The sequence below is a fragment of the Dasypus novemcinctus genome, chromosome 10 (assembly GCF_030445035.2).
Source record: "Dasypus novemcinctus isolate mDasNov1 chromosome 10, mDasNov1.1.hap2, whole genome shotgun sequence".
NCBI lineage: Eukaryota > Metazoa > Chordata > Mammalia > Cingulata > Dasypodidae > Dasypus > Dasypus novemcinctus.
In genome coordinates, this window is record NC_080682.1 from 108,713,255 (window position 1) to 108,735,497 (window position 22,243).

Below are 22,243 nucleotides of genomic sequence, written 5' to 3' on the forward strand. Positions count from 1 at the left end.
CCTGCTGAGTCAAACACTCTTCTTATTGCCACATCATTTATTAGCTTTTCCTATTTTTGAACTTCTTATAACTAGTACCTAACAATGCACACTTTTGGTTTCTGGCTTTTTGTTCAATGTAAAATTTTTGAAATTTATCCGCATTATTGTATAGATCAGTAATCTGTTCCTTTTTATTGCTGAGTGTTATTTCCCTCTATGAATATATCATAATTTGTTCATCCTTTAGCCTGTTGATGGACATTTGGGTTGTCTCCATTTTTTGGCTATTATAAATAAAGCTGCTTGGAGCATATATGAGTCTCTTTGTGGTCACATGCTTTCATTTCTCTTATTTTACCAAAGGGTAGAGCTGTTGCCTCACAGAAGATGTGTATATTTAACTTACTAAAAACTGCCAATTTTCCAAAGTAATTATACAGTTTTATAGTCTCACTAGCAATATTTAAAAATTCCAGTTGCTCCAGTCCTTGTCAACATTTGGTATTGTCAATTTTGTAAATTGTAGCCATTATAGTAGGTTTGTAGTGGTATATCATTTTAGTTTTAATTTTTAGTTCTATTGTAACTGAAGACATTAAGCTGTTTCTTGTGCTTATTGGCCATTCTTTATTATTGTTGTTGTTATTGTTCTTTTAGGAAGTAATGGGGATTGAACCTGCTACCTTGTACTTGGGAAACAGGCCCTCAGCCAACTGAACTACATCTGCTTCTGGCCATTCTTTTTAAATTGTTTGCTCAAATATGTTCCCTTTTTTTTTTTTAAGGAGGTACCAGGGATTGAACCCAGGACCTCGTACATGGGAAGCAGGCACTTAACCACTTAAGCAGCATTTGTTCCCCTGTTGCCTGTTTTTATTTACTGGGTTGTTTATATTTTTATTGTTGATTTGTGGGAGTTCTTTATGTAGTCTGGATACAAGTTCTTTGTTGGTTTTTTTTTTCTTTCTGTTTTTTTATTTTCAAACTCTGTGTGGAGGGCTGACTTTCAGTAGATCTCAGCAAGGGAGCAGCTCTGCTATTACAACTCTGACCCAGAAGCAGATCATCTACAAATGCTTTAGCACCAGATTCCCCAGCAATGTGTGGTGTATGGTGGGTGTGGGAGTAGCTCCCTTTCCACAGACCCCGTTTCCTGAGAGGACCTCCGTCCGCATGCACTGGTGGTGATGTGCATGATAGCCCACTGGCAGGGACAGTGAGGAACCAGCTGTCTGAGGCCAGCCAAGTCTCCTGAGTGCTACCATGTTGTTTACCTGGGTGGGATTCTCATTTACAGGCTCTCAGCCATACTCCTACAGTTGGCCCCTTCAGCCCATTGGTACCTCAGCCAAGCACATGGGCCAAATAACTGACCCTGTGATTCCTCTTTTACTGAGCATGATTGTCATGAAACAGCACATCATCAGAAGGGTAAAGTTAACCTGTCTCTTGACTGTCCAATCCCAGTTTACATTCCCTGTTAGTGGGTGGACAATCCAATGCTTGGTGAATTCTGCTTAACAATGATAGGAAGAGCTGATGGGATAGGCTCAGAAAGCAAGGTTGCTATAAACACTTGGGCACTACAAGCCAGTTATCCCTGAGTTACTTTTCTAAACCGAAAATGTCAGAAGGATGGTGAGGCCCTCCCTGTTCAGTACTGAAAATCATGATCAAGTGAGCTTTTGTCTGTTTGTTCCATGAGAGATTTCTGTCCTCCTTGAGCTTGCCTTAGTTTTTTCAGCTATTATGTATTACAAATATTTTCTCCCAGCCTGTACCTTGTTTTTATCATTTTCTCAATAATATCTTTTGATGAGTAGAAGTTTTAAGTTTTGATAAAATACAATTGTATTAGTTAGCTGAAGGGGTGCTGACGCAAAATACCAGAAATTGGTTGGTTTTTATAAAGGTTGTTTATTTGGGGTAGGTCCTTACAGATACCAGGCCATAAAGCATAAATTACTTCCCTCACCAAAGTCTGTTTTCACGTGTTGGAGCAAGATGGCTGCTGACATCTGTGAGGGTTCAGGCTTCCTGGGTTCCTCTGGGCTCAGCTCCTCTGTTTTCTCCACAAGGTCAGCTGTAGACTATGAGGCTCTCTAGGCTTTGCCTCTCTCCACAAGGTCAGCTGTAGACTATCAAGCGAACAGCTCTGTCTCTCTCTCCCTGGGGCTCCAGCTTCAGCATCAAACTCCAACATTAAAAGCCCTCAACTCTGTTCTTTGCCATACCTTTTAATCTGTGAGTCCCCATCCATCAAAGGGTGGGAATGCAACACCCTACTGACACAGGAGGTTTACATGATTACTTAATCAAGGAAACCTATGAACCCAATGTAATCTAATATGCCCAGAGGAAAAGATCAGTTTACAAACATAATCCAATATTTCTTTTTGGAATTCATCAATAATATCAAACTGCTACAACAGTATATCAGATTTTTCTTTTCTGGATAGTGCCTTTTGAATCCTGTTTAAGAAATCCTTGCCTGATTCAAGGTCTCTGATCCATCTCAAATTAATTTTTGTAGATTATATGAGGTAAAGAGATTAAGGTTCAGTTTTTTCCCTTATAGGTACTCAGTTATTCCTTTGCTATTTGTTGACAAAAATTTTCTTCCCCTAATAAAAAAAATTAATTGTTGGTATATGAATGGGTCTATTTCTTTTATTGTTCAGTTTGTTTAGCCTTATGCAACTATTACTATCTTTCTGTCTATAGCTTTATGAAACATCATAAAATCTGGTTGTGTAAGCCTTCCAACATTTTCTTGGCTATTCTAGGTCTTCTGCATTTCCACATTAATTTTAGAATCAGCTCATCAGTTTCTGTGAAAATAAAAAGACTGCCGGGATTTTGATTGGGATTGCTTCACTCTCCTTTGGTGAGACTTGCCTTTTAACAATATTGAGTCTTCCAACCCATGAAATGATAAATATCTCCATTTATTTAGGTGTTCTTTAATTTCTCTCAACAGTATTGTATAGTTTTAAGTCTACATGTCTTTCTAGTCTTTCATTTGAGTTAGTCAATGTGATTGATTTTGTATATTAACCTGGTATCTTGCAGTTTTACTAAGTTAATTTATTAGTTGTAGTAGTTGAATTGTGGATTTCTTTGGATTTTTCTATGTATACAATATATCATCAAAGAATAATCATTTTCACTTCTTTCACATATATGACTTTTATTTCTTCTTATTGCCTTATTACAATGGGAGTACAATTTTTAATTGAGTGGTAAGAATGGACATCTTTCACTTGTTGTGATCTTAAGTATAGTATTCGCTCTTCATTTTTTGTATAAATCCTTTATCATATTGAGGAAACTCCCTTTTTTTCTAGATTGTTAAGATTTTTTGTTTTGTTTTATCATGAGCAGGTATTGAATTTTACCAAATGCTTTTTAAAAATCTTTTGAGATAATCATAAGATTTTTTCCTTCATTCTGTTTTTGATTGATTTTAAAATGTTAAAACAATCTTGAATTCTTCTGGTAAATCCCACTTGATGAAGATGTATTATCCTTTTCATACATTGATAGACTTGACTTGCTAACATAGGTGTTTTTATCAAGAAGGGACACTGAATTTTGTCAAATACCTTTTCTGTATCAATTGAGATATTATATGTTTTTTCCCCTTCATTTTGTTAATGGTATATTACATTAATTTAATAGATTTCCTTAAATTGATCCATGCTTGCGTTTCTGAGATAAAACACACTTGATCATGGTGTATAGTTTTTTTAAATGTGCTGGTGGATTTGATTTACAAGTATTTTGTTGAGTTTTTGCATCTGTATTCATAATTGAATGGCTTATTACCAATGTCTGTAATTTCATGTTCTTACAGTATTTTTATCTGGCTTTACTATCAGGGTAATGTTGGCCTCATAGAATGAGTTATTTAGTGTTCCCTCCATTCAGTTTTTTTGAAGAGTTCAAGTACAATTGGTATTAATTCTTCTTGGACTGTTTGGTAGAATTCTCCTATAAAGCAATCTGGTCTGGGGCTTTTCTTTGTTGGGAGGATTTTTGATGACTGATTCAATCTCTTGTATTGGTCTCCTGAGATCTTCTGTTTCTTTCTAAAGTCAGTGTAGGTTGGTCATGTGTTCCTGCAAATTTGTCCATTTCATCTAGGTTGTCTAATTTGCATACAGTTGTTGACAGTATCCTCTTAGGATCCTTTTTATTTCTGTGGGGTCAATAGAAATGTCTCCCTTCTAATTTCTGATTTTATTTTCATCTTCTCTCATATTTTCTTTGTTAGTCTATCTTAGGGTTTGTCAAATATATTGATCTTTTCAAAGAACAACTTATGGTTTTGTTAATTTCTCTATTGTCTTTTTACTTCTCTATTTCACTTATTTCTGCTTTAATCTTTGTTATTTCTTTCCTTCTACTTGATTTGAGTTTTGTTTGCTGTTCTTTTTTAGTTCCTCCAGGTGTGCATTTAGGTCTTTGAATTTAGCTTTCTTCTTTTTTAATGTAATCATTTAGGGCTATAAGTTTCTCTCTCAGCACTGCCTTCTTTGCATCCTATACATTTTGATATGTAGTGTTTTTGTTTTCATTTGTCTCAAGATAGTTACTGATTTCCATTGTAATTTCTTCTTTGACCCACTGATTGTGTTGCTTGGCTTCTATATATTTTTGGATTTTCCAGTTCTCTGCCTATTAATGATTTCCAGCTTCATTCCTTTATGGTCAGAGAATATTCTTTGTATAATTACAATCTGTTTAAATTTATTGAGACTTGTTTTGTGACTCAACATGTTGTGTGTTCTGGAGAATGCTCTATTTGCTCTCGAGAAGAATGTGTATTCTGCTATTTTTGTTTGCCATGTTCTATTAGGTCTAGTTCATTTATCATATATTTAAGTTCTCTTATTTTCTTTTATTTATTTACTTATCTATTTATTTATTTCTCTTCCCTTCCCCCTGCCACCCAGTTGTCTGCTCTCTGTGTCCATTTGCTGTGTGCTCCTCTGTGACTGCTTCTATCCTTATCAGTGGCACCGGGAATCTGTGTTTCTTTTTTGTTGCATCATCTTGTTGTGTTAGTTCTCCGTGTGTGCGGTGCCATTCTTGGGCAGGCTGCACTTTCTTTCACGCTGGGTGGCTCTCCTTACGGGGCGCACTCCTTGCGCGTGGGGCTCCCCTACGCGGGAAACACCCCTGCGTGGCACGGCACTCCTTGCGCGCATCAGCACTGTGCATGGGCCAGCTCCACACGGGTCTAGGAGGCCCCGGAGACTCCCATGTGGTAGGTGGATACCCTATCCATTGGGCCAAGTCCACTTCCCTCTTATTTTCTTATTGATCTTCTCTCTAGATATTCTATCTATTGATGAGAGTGGTATGTTGAAGTCTCCAACTATTGTTGTAGAGGGTGTCTATTTCTCCCTTCAGTTTTGCTAGTGTTTCCCTCATGTATTTTGGGGGACTGTGGTTATGTGCATAAATATTTATGGTGGTTATTTCTTCTTGGTAGAATGACCCTTTTATTAATATATGGTGTCCTTCTTTGTCTCTTGTAATAGCTTTTGACAAGTCTATTTTATCCAGTATCAGTATAGCGACCCTGGGTTTTTTTGTTTTGTTTTTCGGTCCTGGGGCTAGGGATGGAGCCCAGGAAGTCATATGTGGGAAGTCGGTGCTCAACCACTGAGCCAAATAACTCCCTTGAGTTGGTTTTATATTTGTTTGCTTGTTGTTTTTTGGGGTTTTTTTAGGAGGCACTGGGAATTGAACCATGTGAGAAGCAGGCACTCAACTGCTTGAGCCACATCCACTCCCCTACTCCAGCTTTTTTGTAGTTACTATTTGCCTGGAATATTTTTTTTAATTCTTTCACTTTCAAGCTGTTTTATATCTTTGAGTCTAATGTGAGTCTCTTGTAAACAACATACAGTTAGATCATGCTTTTTTATCCATTCTGCTAATATATGTCTTTTGGGGACATATTTTAATAGTTTATTAATATTCAGTATTATTACTATAAAGGCCTTCAGCCATTTTGTCCTTTGGTTTTTATGACATATTTTTTTCTTTTTTATCCTTTTTTCCTTTATTGCAACCTCTTTTTCTGTATAGTTGATCTTTTGGGATGTATCAGATTGATCCCTTTCTAATTTTTGTTTTGTTATATACATATATTTTTTAATTTATTGAAGTATATCACTTATACATAAAACACACAAACAAGTGTATAATAATAGTTGTGAACTTACAAAACAAATATGCATAACATCACACAGGACTCCCATAACTTGCCCCACCACCAATATCTTGCATTGTTGTTAAATCTTTTTAATTAATGATTTAAGAGCATTGTCAAAATGCTACTACTAACCAAAGTATTTTCCCCCAACCAACCCTATTATTATTATCTTTATATCATTTATATATGAACATACAGAAACAATTAAGTGTATAGTAAAAGTTGTGAACTTAAAAAGCAAACATGCATAACATCATACAGGGGTTCCATCCATCAACCTTCCACCAACACCTTGCATTGTCGTGAGACATTTGTATAAATTGTGAAAGAATATTGTCAAAATCTTACTCCTAATCATATTCCTTATCTTACATTTGGTGTGTTTTTCCCCCAACCCACCCTATTATTTTTTTTTAAATATGTTTTTTATGACAGAAGTTGTAAACTTATAAAACAGTCATGCACATGTGCAGAATTCCCAAACATCACCCCTCCATCAACACACCACACTATGGTGGAAATTTGCTACAGATAAGATAATATCATCTGATTGTTACCATGTCCATAGTGTACATTTGGCTCACATTTTCCATTGTCTCAGTATCGAAGGGACAGTACATCTTTCACATAGATAGGGAATATTATTGCTGCTAACCACAGTCCATAGGTCACTCCAGCTGTATTTTTCCCATTGTTCTCCACATTTCCAACACCCTGCAGTAGTGATGTACATTTGTTCTAGCTCAGAAAGGATACTCTTATATCTGTACCATCAACCACAATTCTCATCCACCAATTGGTTTACTGTGCTACCCAGTTCCTAGATTATTCTCTAGCATTCTGTCAATTGGCATTTATATACCTAGACTACCATTTTCAGCCACATCCTCATTTATAAACTAGCTATTATTCACTGTGTGTTACCATCCATTCTATACATTTCCATACTTTTACAGTAAAGCTAATTAAAACTGCTACATACATTAAACATCAATAGTCCATCTTAGTCATCCTCTTATCTCCTTTAAAAATCCACCACCTACCACCAGGTATTGAAGATATTTTCCTACAATTTCTTCTAGAAGTTTTCTGGTTCTTGCTTTTATTTTTAGTTTTTTTAATCCATTTTGAGTTAATTTTTGGATAGGTGTGAGATAGGGGTCCTCTTTCCTTCTTTCGGCTATGGAAATCCAATTCTTTAAGCACTGTTTGTTGAATGGACTGTTCTGCCTGAGCTGAGTGGGTTTGACAAGTTAGTCAAAAATCATTTGACCATATATGTGAGGGGTCTGTTTCTGAACCAGCAGTTTGGTTCCATTGGTCTATGTGTCTGTCTTTAGGCCAGTACCATGCTGTTTTTACCACTATAGCTAGGTAATATGATTTAAAGTCTGGAGATGAGGGTTTGCTTTTCCTTTTTATGATGTTTCTGGCTATTCAGGACCCCTTACCCTTCCAAATAAATTTGATGATCGTGTTTTCAAAAATTTTTTAATGCTGGTGGAATTTTTATCGGGATTGCATTGAATCTGAGTATCAATTTGAATAGAATTGACATCTTAATGATATTTAGTCTTTCAATCCATGAGCATGAAATGTTCTTCCAGTTATTTAGGCCTTTTTTGATTTCTTATAACATTGAGTTGCAGTTTTCTGAATACAAGTGCTTTATATTGTTGGTTAAGTTTATTCCTGCTTTTTGGATTTTATCTGTCAAATTTTATTTTCACCACTCTTTTGACACTTTTAGGTACTTTTATTGATATAATCCTCACTTCTAGACTCTCTTCTAGGCCTCTCTCTCCTGTCTTTTCAGGCCCTAGCACACCCTTTAGTATTTCCTGAAAATCTGGTCTCTTGCTTAGAAATTGTCTCAGTTTCTGTTTATCTGTGAATATTCTAATTTTGCCCTCATTTTTGAAAGACAGTCTTGCTGGATATAAGATTCTTGCCTGGAAGTTTTTATCTTATAGTATCTTAAATATACCAGACCACTGTCTTCTTTCCTCCATGGTTTCTGGTGAGAATCAGCACTTAATCTTATTGGATATCCTTTATATATTATGCATTGCTTTTCTTTTGCTGCTCTCAGAATTCTCTTTGTCTTTCATCTTAGACATTCTGATGGGTATGTGTCTTGGAGGTGGTCTATTTGGATTTTTTAAGATGGGAGTATGTTGTGCTTCTTGGACAGGGATATCTTTGTTCTTCAATAGGGTTGGGAAATTTTCTAACATTATTTCTTTAAATATTCCTTCTGTTCCTTTTCCCTTCTCTTCTCCTCCTGGGACACCCATGACATGTATGTTTGCAAGTCTTTTGCTATCATTTAGTTCCCTGAGACCTTGTTCAATTTTTCACATTCTTTTCTTCATCTGTTCTTTCGTATGCTCACTTTCAGAGGCCATTTCTTCAAGTTCGCCAATCCTTTCTTCTGCCTCCTCAAATCTGCTATTATATGATTCCAATGTTTTTAAAATTTCAATGATCGCACCTTTCATTCCCATAAGATCTGGTATTTTTCTATGTCTGCTTTCAAATTCTTCTTTGTGCTGATCCAGTGTCTTCTGAGTATCCTTAATCTCTGTAGCCATCTCATTGAAATTATTAAGGAGATTTGTTTGAACATCCATGATTAGTTGTCTCAACTTCTTTATTTTATCTGGAAGCTTATCTTGTTCCTTTAACTGGGCCATAGCTTCCTGTTTCTTGGCGTGGATTGTAATTTTTTGTTGGTGTCTTGGCATCTGGCTTACTAGAATATTTATTCTGGGTACAGTTTTCTCTTTAGTTTAGGACCTTCTGCCCTTTCTCCCTTGCTGGTTGCGCAGTAGGAGCCAAGGTTGTAAATGGTGCTATAAGCTGTGGAGGCTCAAGCTGCCCTCATTGTGCCAGGCACCAGTGAAGCTTCTCTCAACTTTCTCCTTTGCCATGGGTAGGGACAGAGTCACAGCTGTGTGGAATAATCCAAGCCGTGCAGGCCTAGAGTGTAGTGCCCCGAGGGACTGATGAAACTTCATGCCCCTTTCTCCCCTGCCTGGGGTGGGGATGGAGCTGCAGGTTTGGGGAGCAATCTATGCAGTACAGGTCCAAGATGACCGCAGTTGCCCTGGTGGACTTCCAATTTTCCGTCTGTACCCACCAAAGTTACCTATAATTACCTGGATAGGCTGGTGCAGGGCCCGCCAGCTTCCTCCCTGCCAGAGGCAGAGTTGAAGCCTAGGCTAGGGCTGCAGGCTGATCATGGGTGAAAGAAACCAGTTCCTCCTGTCACTGTGATTTTTGGTCCCGGCTTCTCCTCAGGCTGGGGATGGAGTCAAAATGGCAGCCACTGGCTTCTTTCCATCTTGGGCAGATTCACACCCCAGCTGTTCCCAGAGTTATACCTTAGCCAGCAGCCAGGTCTACCAATCAGTAGCTGAAATCGGCAGCCAACTATTTCTTCCTTCCCTGTTTTTGGGAAAGGGAGCTTCCAATTCCAGCCACAGAATAGCTCCTGTGGTGGCTCGTGCCGCCAGAGTAAGATAACCACTGGCCTCTGCAGCTTGGCTGGTAATTTCCTGGAGAGGCTGGCGCAGCTTCCTCCCTGCCAGTGGTGGCACTGGGGAGTAGGCTAGAGCTGCCATCTGATCTAGATGGAAAGAAGCTGGTTCCCACCAGCACTGGGATTTTCAGTCCACCCCACTTCCCCTTGTGCCAGGCACGGAGTTAAGATTGCGGTTCTCCACCTCTTTCTACTTGGACAGGCTCAAACTTCAGCTGTTCTCAGGATTATACTTTAGCCTGCTGAATTTACTCATCAGTAGCTGAAGTTGGTGCCTAAGTGTCTCTTCCTCCCCTGTTTTTGGGCAGTGGAGCTTTCAATTCTAGCCATGGAACAGCTCCCGAAGTGGCGTGTGCCTCCAGTGGAAGATGGGCACTGGTCTCCATGCCATGGAGTGCTCTACTTATGAATCTGCTCTGTAGATGGGCAGTCTCCTCCTTCCATTCCTTCAAGGATGTTGCAGGATGCTCTTCTGGTCTCCTGAAGCCCCCAGAGAGGTGCATCAGCTAGTTCTGATAGCTCTGGGTGTTTGCTAACTGCCCTGTAGCAGGAACTGACTCTAGGAGCTCCTTACTCCACCGCCATCTTGCTGGTTGTCCTGTTTTTGTATATTTTTAAAATACTTTGTAGTTTCCTGGGGCTTGTATTACACAACTTATATCTATAAGCTATTAATTTGAAAAGGTGTACCTACTTAGCTTCAACAGCATACACTCTTTTCTCCCATATCCCTGTTTCCCCTCTTTATGGTTTTTTTTTTCCTTTTCTTTTACCACATTTCTTTTTTACATTTTGCAGGTTCACTATCTGGAAATATGCCTTTTTCTTGTTCAGTTACATTCTCACTCTTACAGGAATTAAAAAACAGAGTTGTATGTTGAGGGTACAGTACTATTCAATTTTGCATTTACCCTTTTAGTTACCTTTACTGAAGATCTTTATTTCTTCACACCACTCCAAGCTACTCTTTTTCTTTCAACCTGCAGAACTCTGTTTAGTAATTCTTATAAGGTGGGTCTTTTGTTGTTGCATTCTCTCAGTTTCTGTTTTATCTATGGAGATTTTTAACTCTCCTTCATTTTTGGAAGGACAGTTTTGCTGGATAAAGAATTTTTGCTTGGCAATTTTTCTCTTTCAGAACCTTAAATGTATCATATCACTGCTTTCTTGGCTTCATGGTTTCTCATGAGGAATCAGCACTTAGTCTTATTGAGGATTCCTTGCAAGTGATGAATCGCTTTTCTTTTGCCTCTTTGGAATTCTCACTTTGTCTTCGGCATTTGACATTCTGATTATTATGTATCTCAGAGTAGGTCTAATTAAGGTTTATTCTGGGTGGAGTATGTTGAACTTCTTGGCATTTATATGTATGTCTTTCTTAAGAGCTGGGAAATTTGAGGACATTATTTCCTCAAATATTCTTTCTGCCCCTTTTCCTTTCTCCTTCTGGAATATCCATAATGCATATTTTTATGCTCTTTATGCTATCCATGAAATCTGAGACACTGCTCGTTTTTTTCTGTTTTCTGTTTTTTCTGTTTTCTCTGTTATTCTGTGATTTCAATTATCCTGTCTTCTAGTCCCTGATTCTTTTTTTTTTAAGATATTGGGGCCAGGAACTTGGGACCTCATATGTGAGAAGCTGGTGCTTAACCACTGAGCCTCATAAGGTTCCCTGAGTTAGCTTTTTTATTTGTTTGCTTGTTGTTTTGTTTTTATGGTTTGTTTTTTCAGGAGGCACCAGGGACTGAACCTGGGACCTCCCATGTGGGAAGCAGGTGCTCAACCGTTTGAGCCACATCCTTTCTCCTTGCTGATTCTTTCTTCTCCCTGTTCAGTTCTGCTGTGGAATGCCTCTATTGCATCTTTAATCTCTATTTTTGTGCCTTCATTGCCATAACTCCTGTTATATTTGCTTTTAAACTTTAGAATTCTACTTTATGCTCACAGATTGTCTTCTTAATATCCTTTAGCTTTATATCCATGAATTGATATATGAATTCATTTAGGGTGTTTGTTTGAGCTTGTTTGTTTAGTTGTTCCAAGTTCTGTGTCTCTTTTCAAGTTTTAATTTATTCCCTTGACTGAGCCATATCTTCTTGTTTCTTAGTATGGCTTGTAATTTTTTGCTGATGTCTGGGCATCTGATTGTTATGATGTGTTAACTCTAAAGCTCAGTTTCTCCCTCCTGTCTCGGGTTTTATTATTGATGGGCTTTGTGTTAAGGCTCTTCTTTGACACTTGGTCCAGCTTATCCTGGTCCTTTGTAGTATCCCATATTTAACTCTTCATATTTTCTCAGCCCTCCTTCATCTTTTTTTTTTGCCCTAGATATGCAGTATAATTTTTAAGATTGCACTTTTTATGCAATTGTTTCAACTCTGTTCCTTCTCTGGAAATCTTGTTCTGTTTATTTTTGTGCAGAATTGTCACCCCAGCTCCTGTGATTTAACTTCTCTCCCTTACTCAATGCCCTCTTTTCCTTATACTGTTTTTTTTAGGGGGCAGGGACAGACTGGGGAGGTACCAGAGATTGAACCCAGGATGTCATACATGGGAAGCAGACACTTAACCACTGAGTTATACCCACTCCCATTCCTTACATTTTTCAAAAGTTCTGGAGCAGTTCAGTTTTCCCCATTTTTTTTTTATCCTGTGAGGCTTTTCTGCCATCAGTTTCTTCCCCATTGGGAAATTCTGCACCGAGGACCCAGATGACATCAATCTAGAAAGGTGGGCCAGTCCAGAAGGTCCATTTTGTATTTAGGTTGTCTAGCAGAGACTGGATTGAATGTGTGCACCTCTTTCCAGCAGTTCTGTCACAGTCTTCCCTCCCACCTGGGGGCCCTTTTGTATGTACTTGTGTTCAGTGGTTTGTATTCAGCTCTGGGTCTCTACGGAGTTGTGTGGATATATGTGGGGTTCTAACTTGCTGCTCTGAGTTGCTCCATTGTCTGTGCCTTTAGCAGGAGGGACCTGGACTGTAGTTCCTGTGAGCGGTTATCAAGCTGCATCAGACTGAGGGGGTTGTCGGTACTGGCAGGTCTGAGATGGAAATCTACCTGATCTTGGTTATCATTTTCATTTTCTTTGATTCAGTGTTTGTGGAGTCCTCCAGGCTCTGTCATCTTCCAGAGTTCCAAGCAAGTGGGATTTGTCCTTTATATTTGTTGATTCCAAGGGGAAAATTTTCCAGGGGATGTCTATTGGTCATTTGTTTTTGGGCATCACTTTTTTCTCTCTTCTTCTCCCATACATTCACACCTACATTATCTTTTCTGTCACTATATATATATATATTTTATTTCCCTTTCCTTGTGGCTTGCTTGCGTCTGCTCTCTGTGTTCATTTGCTGTGCATTCTTCTGTGTCTGCTTGTCTCCCTTTGTTGCATCATCTTGCTGCGTCAGCTCTCTGCAGGTGCAGGCCAGCTTGCCTTCACAAGGAGGCCCTGGGTTCGTGTCCCATATCGTAGATAAGAGCCCAATCGATTGAGCCACAGCCACTTCCCTCATTATTTTAATTTAGAACAATAACATCTCTTGCCTGAACTGCTGCAATAACCTCATACTAATCTTCCTGTTTGCAGTCCCATTTACCTTACTGCAGGAAGAGAGATCTATCTAAAATGCAAATGTAATTAACCGTTTCTTTGCTTAATGTTTTCCTCCTACCTTCAGAATAAAAATCTAATCTCCTTCATATGGAATACAAAGCCATTATCTGTATTTCTCGCAATAGATTCCTGTCTTTTCTTATAATTTCTTTTTCCTTTTTACTCTATCCTCTAGCCCTAGAGAATTATACTTCACTGCCTTTCTAGGTGTTCTGATTTGTCATTCTCTGTCTAGAACCTAAATGCAGTATTTCAGATGTGATATAATCCACCCTAAATACTAAAAAATTGCCTTCTAACTCCTCCTTTACTGAAGTCATTGTTAGTATCTGATAGGATGGTCTCAATTAAGTTTTATTAATATTTATTTGACAATATTTTGATTCATTGTATCATCACATTTTCAGCAATATCTAACTTCAATGCACTTTTTTTTAGCCCAGTTACAATTTTACTGTCTTAGATCATATTAAGTCATAGGGATGCATATATTTGCTATAATCAGAATACCTATCAGATAGCTGCTTGGCCAACATAGGTGATGATGAGTTTTATTTTAGCTTGGCAGTATTAGTATTGGTGTTGACCAGTCACACAGGTGACTAAATCATATATATTTCTTTCTTTATAGAATCCTTTCCTAGTTTGCAAAATCAAAAAACATTCCTCTGAAACTGGCCAGTGAGTTTGGAGATAAATTAGTTCCTTTTCTCATCTGTCCTTTACCTCCTCACCCCCTGGGGAATCAAGATGTCCTATGTTGTTTTAAAAAGTCGAAACACTTCAAACTTTTATTCTCCTCTTGGGTGGGGGGGGGGCATTATTAGCTCTCTTTATGTAGCAAGGGCTCTGCAAGTCTATTTGGATAACACTGAAGATTGGCGGAAATGTGACTCTGTCTGTATGTTTTAAGCCCCTAAGGTAAGATCAGAAAGCGTCTGGGGCAGTGAGAGCCAAATGGCTGAAGTCATACATTAATTATGGTCATGAATCATTTTTAGTTTTAAAGTCTTTACTATGTGACAAGGTTGTTTGAATAGTACCAGTGAATTTTAGGCAGCATGTTCCTCCTTTTAAAGTAACAGGCTATTTTGTTGATTTCTCCTTTGGGTTGATAATGCCTATCATTATTAGAAATCTGATAACATTTTTGTTTTAGTAAGATATGGCTTGTTTCCCTTCCTGAATGAGTAGTCTTTCGTTTATGTGATTTTTGTTTTGACTATCATATTTTGTATTTCTAAACATAGAAAACTATTATGATCTTTCACTTGGATTCTCTGTGCTTTTATATTCAGGCATTAGTAGACATTCAGTCGGGAAATATCTAGTGAGTGCCTCCTTTGGGTCACATTCTATGCTAAGGGTTGGTAATGTAGATGAAAAGATGGGATTATTTACTGCCCCCACCCCCGAAAGATCTAATAAGGAAAATAGGGAAATAAAAAGTCCGTGTGAAATGTGGTTTTAAAATATTTTTACTGGTGTTATATACAAGATGCAGCAGATTTCTAGAGGAAGGAGTGCCTTTATCTGTCTGGTATGATCAGAGAAGGCCTTTCAATGCCTGAGCTACCTTTTATGGAGTAGGAATTTACTGATCTCTGAAGGGACAGAGAAAACTTGTGGACAGATGGACAGTTCGTATAAAGGTGTAGAAGCAGAAAATGACATAATTTTGGAGAATCACCAGTAATTCATTATTGCTGGAGTTGGTGCAATATAAGGATATAAGGAAATGCTTTGAAATTTCTTTAGAGTCACTTCTGTGAGATTATTACTGTCATTGTAGATTAAGCTCTCATGCATGTACACACACATACACACGCAGAACAAGAGGAAGTAGGATAGAATATAATCTCCTCTGTTGAATTCCTTAGGAACCCTGAGAAAATTGCTGAATATGTGATCTTATGAGCTTACTGGCTATAATGAGAGGTGCTCCCTTTTAAAGACAACCTACAACATCCTCAACAATTATCAGGGAATTTCCAAAAGTGCAAAATATGTCATGCTTATTGTTAGTGCATAGTGTTATAATAATACCATTGTTGGCGGAGGTGATGGCTACAAATCTCTAATAATATTATCCTTATATTGGGTAACTTTCAGGTTAGGATTAATGACCAATTTTGTAAAACCCAGGTAAAATTTATGTACAGTGAAATGCTTAAGTCTTAAGTATGAAGTCTGTGAGTATTGGTAAGTGTATACATTCATGGATTCCTCACCCCAATTAAGATAACAGAACATTTCCATTGCTTCAGAAAGTTCCGTTGTCCCCCCCTTTCCTATAGTCAGTCTCTACTCATATAGATAATTTGCCGTTCTTGATTTCTATTACCATAGATTGGTTTTACTATTCTTTAACTTTGTATAAATGGTATTTCCTTTTTTGTTTCTGACTTTTTTCACTGAATATAATGTTTTTGAGATTAATCCATGTTGTTGTATGTTTAAGTAGTACTTTCCCTTTTATTGCTCAATAGAATGAGTAAATTTGTTGATTAATTCTCCTGTTTGATGGATGTTTGGGTTGTTTGCTATGTACTTTCTTGTAACAATCTTTTCGTTGACATTTTTTCATTTTTCTTGGGTAAATACCTAGGAGTAGAATTGTTGGGTCATAGGTTAGCTGTATGTTTAACCTTATTAGAAACTGTTTCCCAACATGGTAGTACTGTTTTACAGTTTTGCTAGCAATGTATACAAATTCCAGTTGCTCAGCATCCTAACCAACATTTGGTGTTTTCATTTCTATTTTAGTTATTTGACAGGTATGAAATGCCAGTTCATTGTGAATTTTTTTGTTGTTGTTCCTGCCATCACTTTATTTACTCAGCAAAATTTATTGAGCATTCATGAAGTGCAGTCACTTTCCTTGGCACTAAACTGTAGCAGTGGCTCTGGTTTGCAATAGATTTTTAAAATATATATATATATATATATATATATATATATATATATATATATCAACTTTTTCTTTCATTTTTAAATTATCTTTTTAAAAAGTTAATAGATCACACAAAACATTACATTAAAAACTATAAGAAGTTCCCATGTACCCCACTCCCCACCCCCCACCGCCATCAATTTTTAAAAAAAGATTTGTTTATTTATTTACTCCCCCACACCCCCCGTTGTCTGCTGTCTGTGTCTATTCGCTGTGTGTTCTGTTTTGGCTTACATTTTTGTCAACAGCAAAGGGAAACTGTGTCCCTTTTTGTTGCATCACCTTCCTGCGTCCGTGTGTGCGGCACCACTCCTGGGCAGGCTGCGCTTTTCTCACGCGGGGAAACTCTCCTTACGGGGCGTACTCTCTATGCGTGGGGCTTCCCTACGCAGGGGGCACCCCTACGTGGCACGGCACTGCTTGCCCGCATCAACACTGCACGTGGGCCAGTTCACCACATGGGTCAGGAGGCCCTGGGTTTGAACCCTGGACCTCCCATATGATAGGTGGACGCTCTATCCGTTGAGCCAAATCTGTTTCCCTTAATTGTATTTTTTTGAAGACACATAGATCACAAAAAATGTTACATTCAAAAAATATAAGAGGTTCCCATATACCCCTCACCCTACTCCTTGCACATCAACAACCTCTTTCGTCAGCGTGGCGCATTCATTGCATTTGGTGAATACATTGTGGAGCATTGCTGTACCACATGGATTATAGTTTACATTATAGTTTACACTCTCCCCCAGTCCATTCAGTGCGTTATGGCACGATATATAATGTCCAGCATCTGTCCATGCAATATCATTTAGGACAACTCCAAGTCCTGAAAATGTCCCCACAACACCTCTCTTCTTCCCTCTCCCTGACCTCAGCAACTGCCGTGGCCACTTTCTCCACGTCAATCATACAATTTCTTCCATTACTAGTCATCAGAATTCCATAGTAGAATATCAGTGAGTCCACTCTAATACATAATTTATTCATCTATCCTGTGGACCTGGGATAGTGATGTCCATTCCACCTCTAGATCAGGAGGGGGCTTACATTCCATATGGATGATGGATGCAATTCTCCTGCTTGCAGTTGTAGGCACTCCGGTTCCCTGGTGTAGTGGTTGACCATCTTCACCTCCCTGTTAGTGGACCTGGGTAAGTCCAACAAACCAGAGGGTAGGAGTTGCAACTCTGCTGAGGCTCAGGACCCACCTGGTACATGAACAGTCCAAAGATTCAAGTCTCCTGAGTATACACCAACCCTAGCACCACCCACAGGTTCTGTAAAAGTGACAGAAGAAGCATGTGTAGAAAAGTCACATCTGAGTCCAACTCCATCACACTCAGGAACACAAATTCCAAAGTAAGACCCACTGACACAGCACTGAACTCCAGAACCATCTGCCATGACCATGGAACCTGTGTGTCTCCGTAAACCTCAGGAGAACCAGTACCTGGGGTTGTATCTACTTTGGCTATCTCTGGGGTCCTGCTGAGGCGTTCCTAAGTGCTACTGCTCTGATGACCTCCCAACTCTTTTTTGAAGACTCTTAGCCACATAAACTCATTTGTCTTTGCCATTTCTCCCTTTCATTGTGATTTTAATTTGCATTTGAGAACCTTTTCTTTTGATTATTGGCCATTATTATATCATTATAACACTTCTTTTGTGAAGTGTTCATTTCCATTTTTTGCATATTTTTAAAATTGACTTGTCTTTTTGTTATTCATTTATAGGAGCTCTTTATATTCTGGTCACAAGTGTTTGTTGGATAGATTTATTGCAAATATTTTCTTCCAATCTGTGAACTGCATTTTTGTTTTCTCAATGGCATCTTTAACTGAGCAAATGTTTTTAATTTTGATAAAATTGAGTATCCCCACTTTTAATTTTATGTTTACTGCTTTTTGTGTCTTCTGTAAGAAATCTTTGCACCCCAAGGTTGCAAGATAGTCTGCTTTGTTTTCTTTTATAAGTTTCATGATTTTAGTTTTTATGTTTAGGTTTATGATCCTTCTTGAATTAATATTTCGTGTGTGTTGTGATGTAGGGTATAAGGGTTTATCCCATTCCAGCATCATTTATTTGAAAAATAACTTTCCTTTTCCCATTGATTTGCTTTGGTTTCTTTGTCAATAGTCTATTGACCTTATCTGTCTTATAGGTCTATTTTCTGTACTTTTTATTCTGTTCCATTGATCTATTTATCATTCCTTTTGCTCACACCACATTGTCTTGATCATGTATTGTTGCAAAAGGCTTGAAATCTGGCAGATTTCAAAATTGGTTTGTCACTTCTAGATTCTTTGCTTTTCTATATAAATTATAGCACCAATTTATTAATATCTGCCCAAAAAAAAGCCTGGTGGGATTTGGATTGGATTGCAAAACTATTAATCAATTTGAGAAAAACCGATATCTTTTTTTTTTTTTTTTTTGGTCTTTATTTATTTTTTAAATATTACATTAAAAAAAATGAGGTCCCCATATACCCCCCACCCCCTTCACCCCACTCCTCCCCCCATAACAACAATCTCCTCCATCATCATGAGACATTCATTGCATTTGGTGAATACATCTCAGAGCACCGCTGCACCTCATGGTCAATAAAAAACAATATCTGAATACTGAAACTTCCAGTTCATGTGCATATGCAAGTAAATTTTACCATTTATTTTGCTTCTTTACTTTGTCGGTGATGTTTTATAGTTTGTGTCAAGTCTTTCACATCTTTTGTTCAATTTATTCCTAATGTTTTCTAGTTTGATGCTATCATAATAAGTATTGTTTTAAAATTAATGTTCCTGTTTTCTGCGGCTAATATATAGAAATAGAATTGATTTTTTTAAAACATAGATTTAAAGGTATCCTGAAATCTTCCTGAATTAACATGAGTTCTAGTAGTTGTTTTATAGATTCCTTTTGATTTTCTATGTGAAAATTATATCATCTATGAATAAAGGTGATTTGATCATTTTTTATATACAAACCTATAAGAAAAATGAGCTATATTTTTAAAAAACACAAATATTCATAGCCATAGCACAAAAGAAAAATAGCTCTTAAGTTTTTCAGTGTTCCTTGATAAGTCCTCACTAAAAATGCAGTTGCTGTTTAGACTCTGTTCCAGTGTTTAAATCCTCCTGTTGTTTTTGTATTTTGTATCATTTTTTTTTTTCTTTTATGTTTCAGAGTACCAGCTACTTTAATTCAATCTTCTAAACTGGGATTATTGTGAATTCTTTTTTCTTTATAAATACCCATGAGTAATATTTAGTCTTGACAGCAGTTATGATCTCTGGTCAACCTTATTTTTCTGGGGCTGAATGTCTACATCTGTAAAATGATAAAATGTAAAATGAAAAACAGAATATTTCTAAGGTCTTTTTCCGACCCCTGTGACTTCTTTATTCTAAATCTCAATACTTCAAAACACCTCTTAGAAAGGGTGTTTGGGGGGCATATTGTTATTCCTGTCATTTCATTGTAAATATGTTAGAGAATTGAGAAACAATCAGTTTGGATTAATTATTAGCTCTGCTGTTATCTAAATTTTATCCTCATTTTGTTTAGGCTCTGTGAGTTTATAAGTAACTCACTTACAGTTTTCTGCAACTTTCATTTCTAGGCTTCATAGAGCCCAATGTGCAATTAAACAGACTCAGGTAACTGTTCAGAAAATTGGAAAGGAAATTGAAGAAAAGCTAAGACTCACATCTGCAAGCAATGAACTGGTAAGTTTTTATATGTTTGTCTGTTTAGACTCCTTGATTTCTGAAAGGGTTCATCATATTCTTCTTGCATTAATTTTTTTTCTTATGTTTCCCTGAGGTTTCTGTTGGCATTTAAATGTTGGAAATAAGCTTTCCCATCTGCTAATATTGTAACACAGAAAGTATCTGCCTTATTCTGCTAGTTTAACTTTAGATTACATATAGTAACTTAGGAGATAATTAACAGGCTACTTTATTAATGTCTTATAAATGTGAATTCTAAACCTGAACTGTATTATGAATGAAAAATAACTGGCAGAATTAAAAAAATAAACTATAGGGACTAACCTACTTTTAAAAGATTAATTTTAAAAGTATTTGGTTTGCAGGAAGAAGGAAAAAGAGGTGTAATGTGGGGGCCTTTTTGGAACTTGGAATTGTCTGAATAACATTGCAACAACAGATACGGGCCATTATATATCCTACCATAACCTACAGAATTGAATGGGAGAGAGTGTAAACTACACTGTAAACTATAATCCATGCTTAGTGGCAGTGCTCCAAAATGTATTCATTAATTGCAATGAATGTACCTCACTAATGAAAGAAGTTGTTAATGTGGAAAAGTTGTAGGGGGAATGGGCAAATGGGAATTCCTTATATTTTTTTAATGTAACATTTTATATAAAATAAGTATTTAAAAAAATATATAAAGTATTTGGTTTGCATATAATAGGATGGTTGATAGGCAGCATTCTCTTTTAAAGACTTTTATGAGGCATTCCCAAGAGAAATGGAAATCCCAATCCAAATGGACAGATTTAAGATATTAGTGTAATTTTGGATCACTTTATTCCTAATACAAGAAAAATGTTAGTACTGGAGTGAAGATTATTAAGTATAACTAATAACCAAGATGCTCAAAATGAAGCCAAATGGCTATAGATAGCTTTTTTTTGTATGAAATAGATTTTATTTATTATCTTTTTTAAAGATACATAGACCACACAAAATATGGATAGCTTTTGATGAAATTTGTGCTTTCGATTTTGATACTTAAAATAAGATTCAAATCCTCAAATCTTAGATATATCTTTTCTTTTTTTAGTATTTTTTGCACAGACATTATCACAAGTAGGCAGTATCTTCCACTTTTCATTTACAGTGCTATCAGCATAGCAGAGGGCCTTTCACATCTCCAGATTAAGGTTCCTTGTTACCTTGAATTTGCCCAAGGTAATAACATAAGAACTGTAGACAAGCAGCAACCCAATTACCCACACAGACTTCTTGCTCGTGGAATATGAAATTAATGGATGATAATGTATTGTTCAGACCATATAAAATTGCTGATTAGTTGCTGATAACCTATAAATGACAATTTCATATTGTTCAACTTAATCTATAAAATGGCTAGTAAGTACTGTGCCTAGCACTTGGTAGGTGTATAAAATATGGTAGCTACAATTACTAATAACATAATTAATACTTAATGTTAGAATGACTTTCCTTACCTATGGAAAATATTCTTTTTTGGAAAAGCTGCTAAACCATCTCTTGTGCCTTAGACCCAATAAAGAAATTCATTCCAGACAAAAAATATATTGGAAAGGGAGAAAAATAAAAATAAACTAATTTTAATCCTTTCTGTAGTGCACATTTTTAGATCCTTTGTCTGGAGAGAAATTGCTAAGTTGAAGTTTTATTTTTCCTGTTTTCCTCTCCCAGGCAAGACTGGGAAATTACTTATTTCATTAAATAACAGCATATGCTTTGTGTCAGTATGAAAAAATGTATATTTAATCCTAATATTTTCCCCCCTCAAACATAAGTAGTGACACACAGAAAAGGTGGTAGAATATATGAGTTTAAAAGATCAGGTTCAGAGGTTTACTGCACCTTTTTTATGCTGCCTAGTCAACATAGAAAAAAAAATTACTGGGTTCCTTTTAACATTTTATTTTGAAATAATTTCAAACTTATAGGACAGTTCCAAAAATAATAAAACCCCATACAGAGAACCCCAAAATACCCCAACTCCTCCCAGATACCCAGGTGTACCAATTTTAACATTTTGTCAACTGTGCTGTATAATTCTATCTGTCTATTATATCTATCTATTTTCTGGACATTTGAGAACAGGTCGCAAACCTTATATTCCTTGAACATGTGATACATGTACATTTCCTATGAATGAGTATATTCAC

At 36.9% G+C, this 22,243-nt stretch overlaps 1 protein-coding gene across 5 annotated transcripts in view; it reads left to right on the forward strand.

The window, feature by feature from the left end:
• Window positions 1-22,243, forward strand: part of UVRAG (UV radiation resistance associated) — a 402,827-nt gene that overhangs the window by 158,051 nt on the left and 222,533 nt on the right. For all 5 annotated transcript variants that reach the window (XM_058305983.1, XM_058305987.2, XM_058305986.2 and 2 more), the window contains one exon: window positions 19,952-20,057. In XM_058305983.1, coding sequence (XP_058161966.1) covers window positions 19,952-20,057 — 106 coding nt within the window. The remainder of the gene's footprint in view (window positions 1-19,951; window positions 20,058-22,243) is intronic.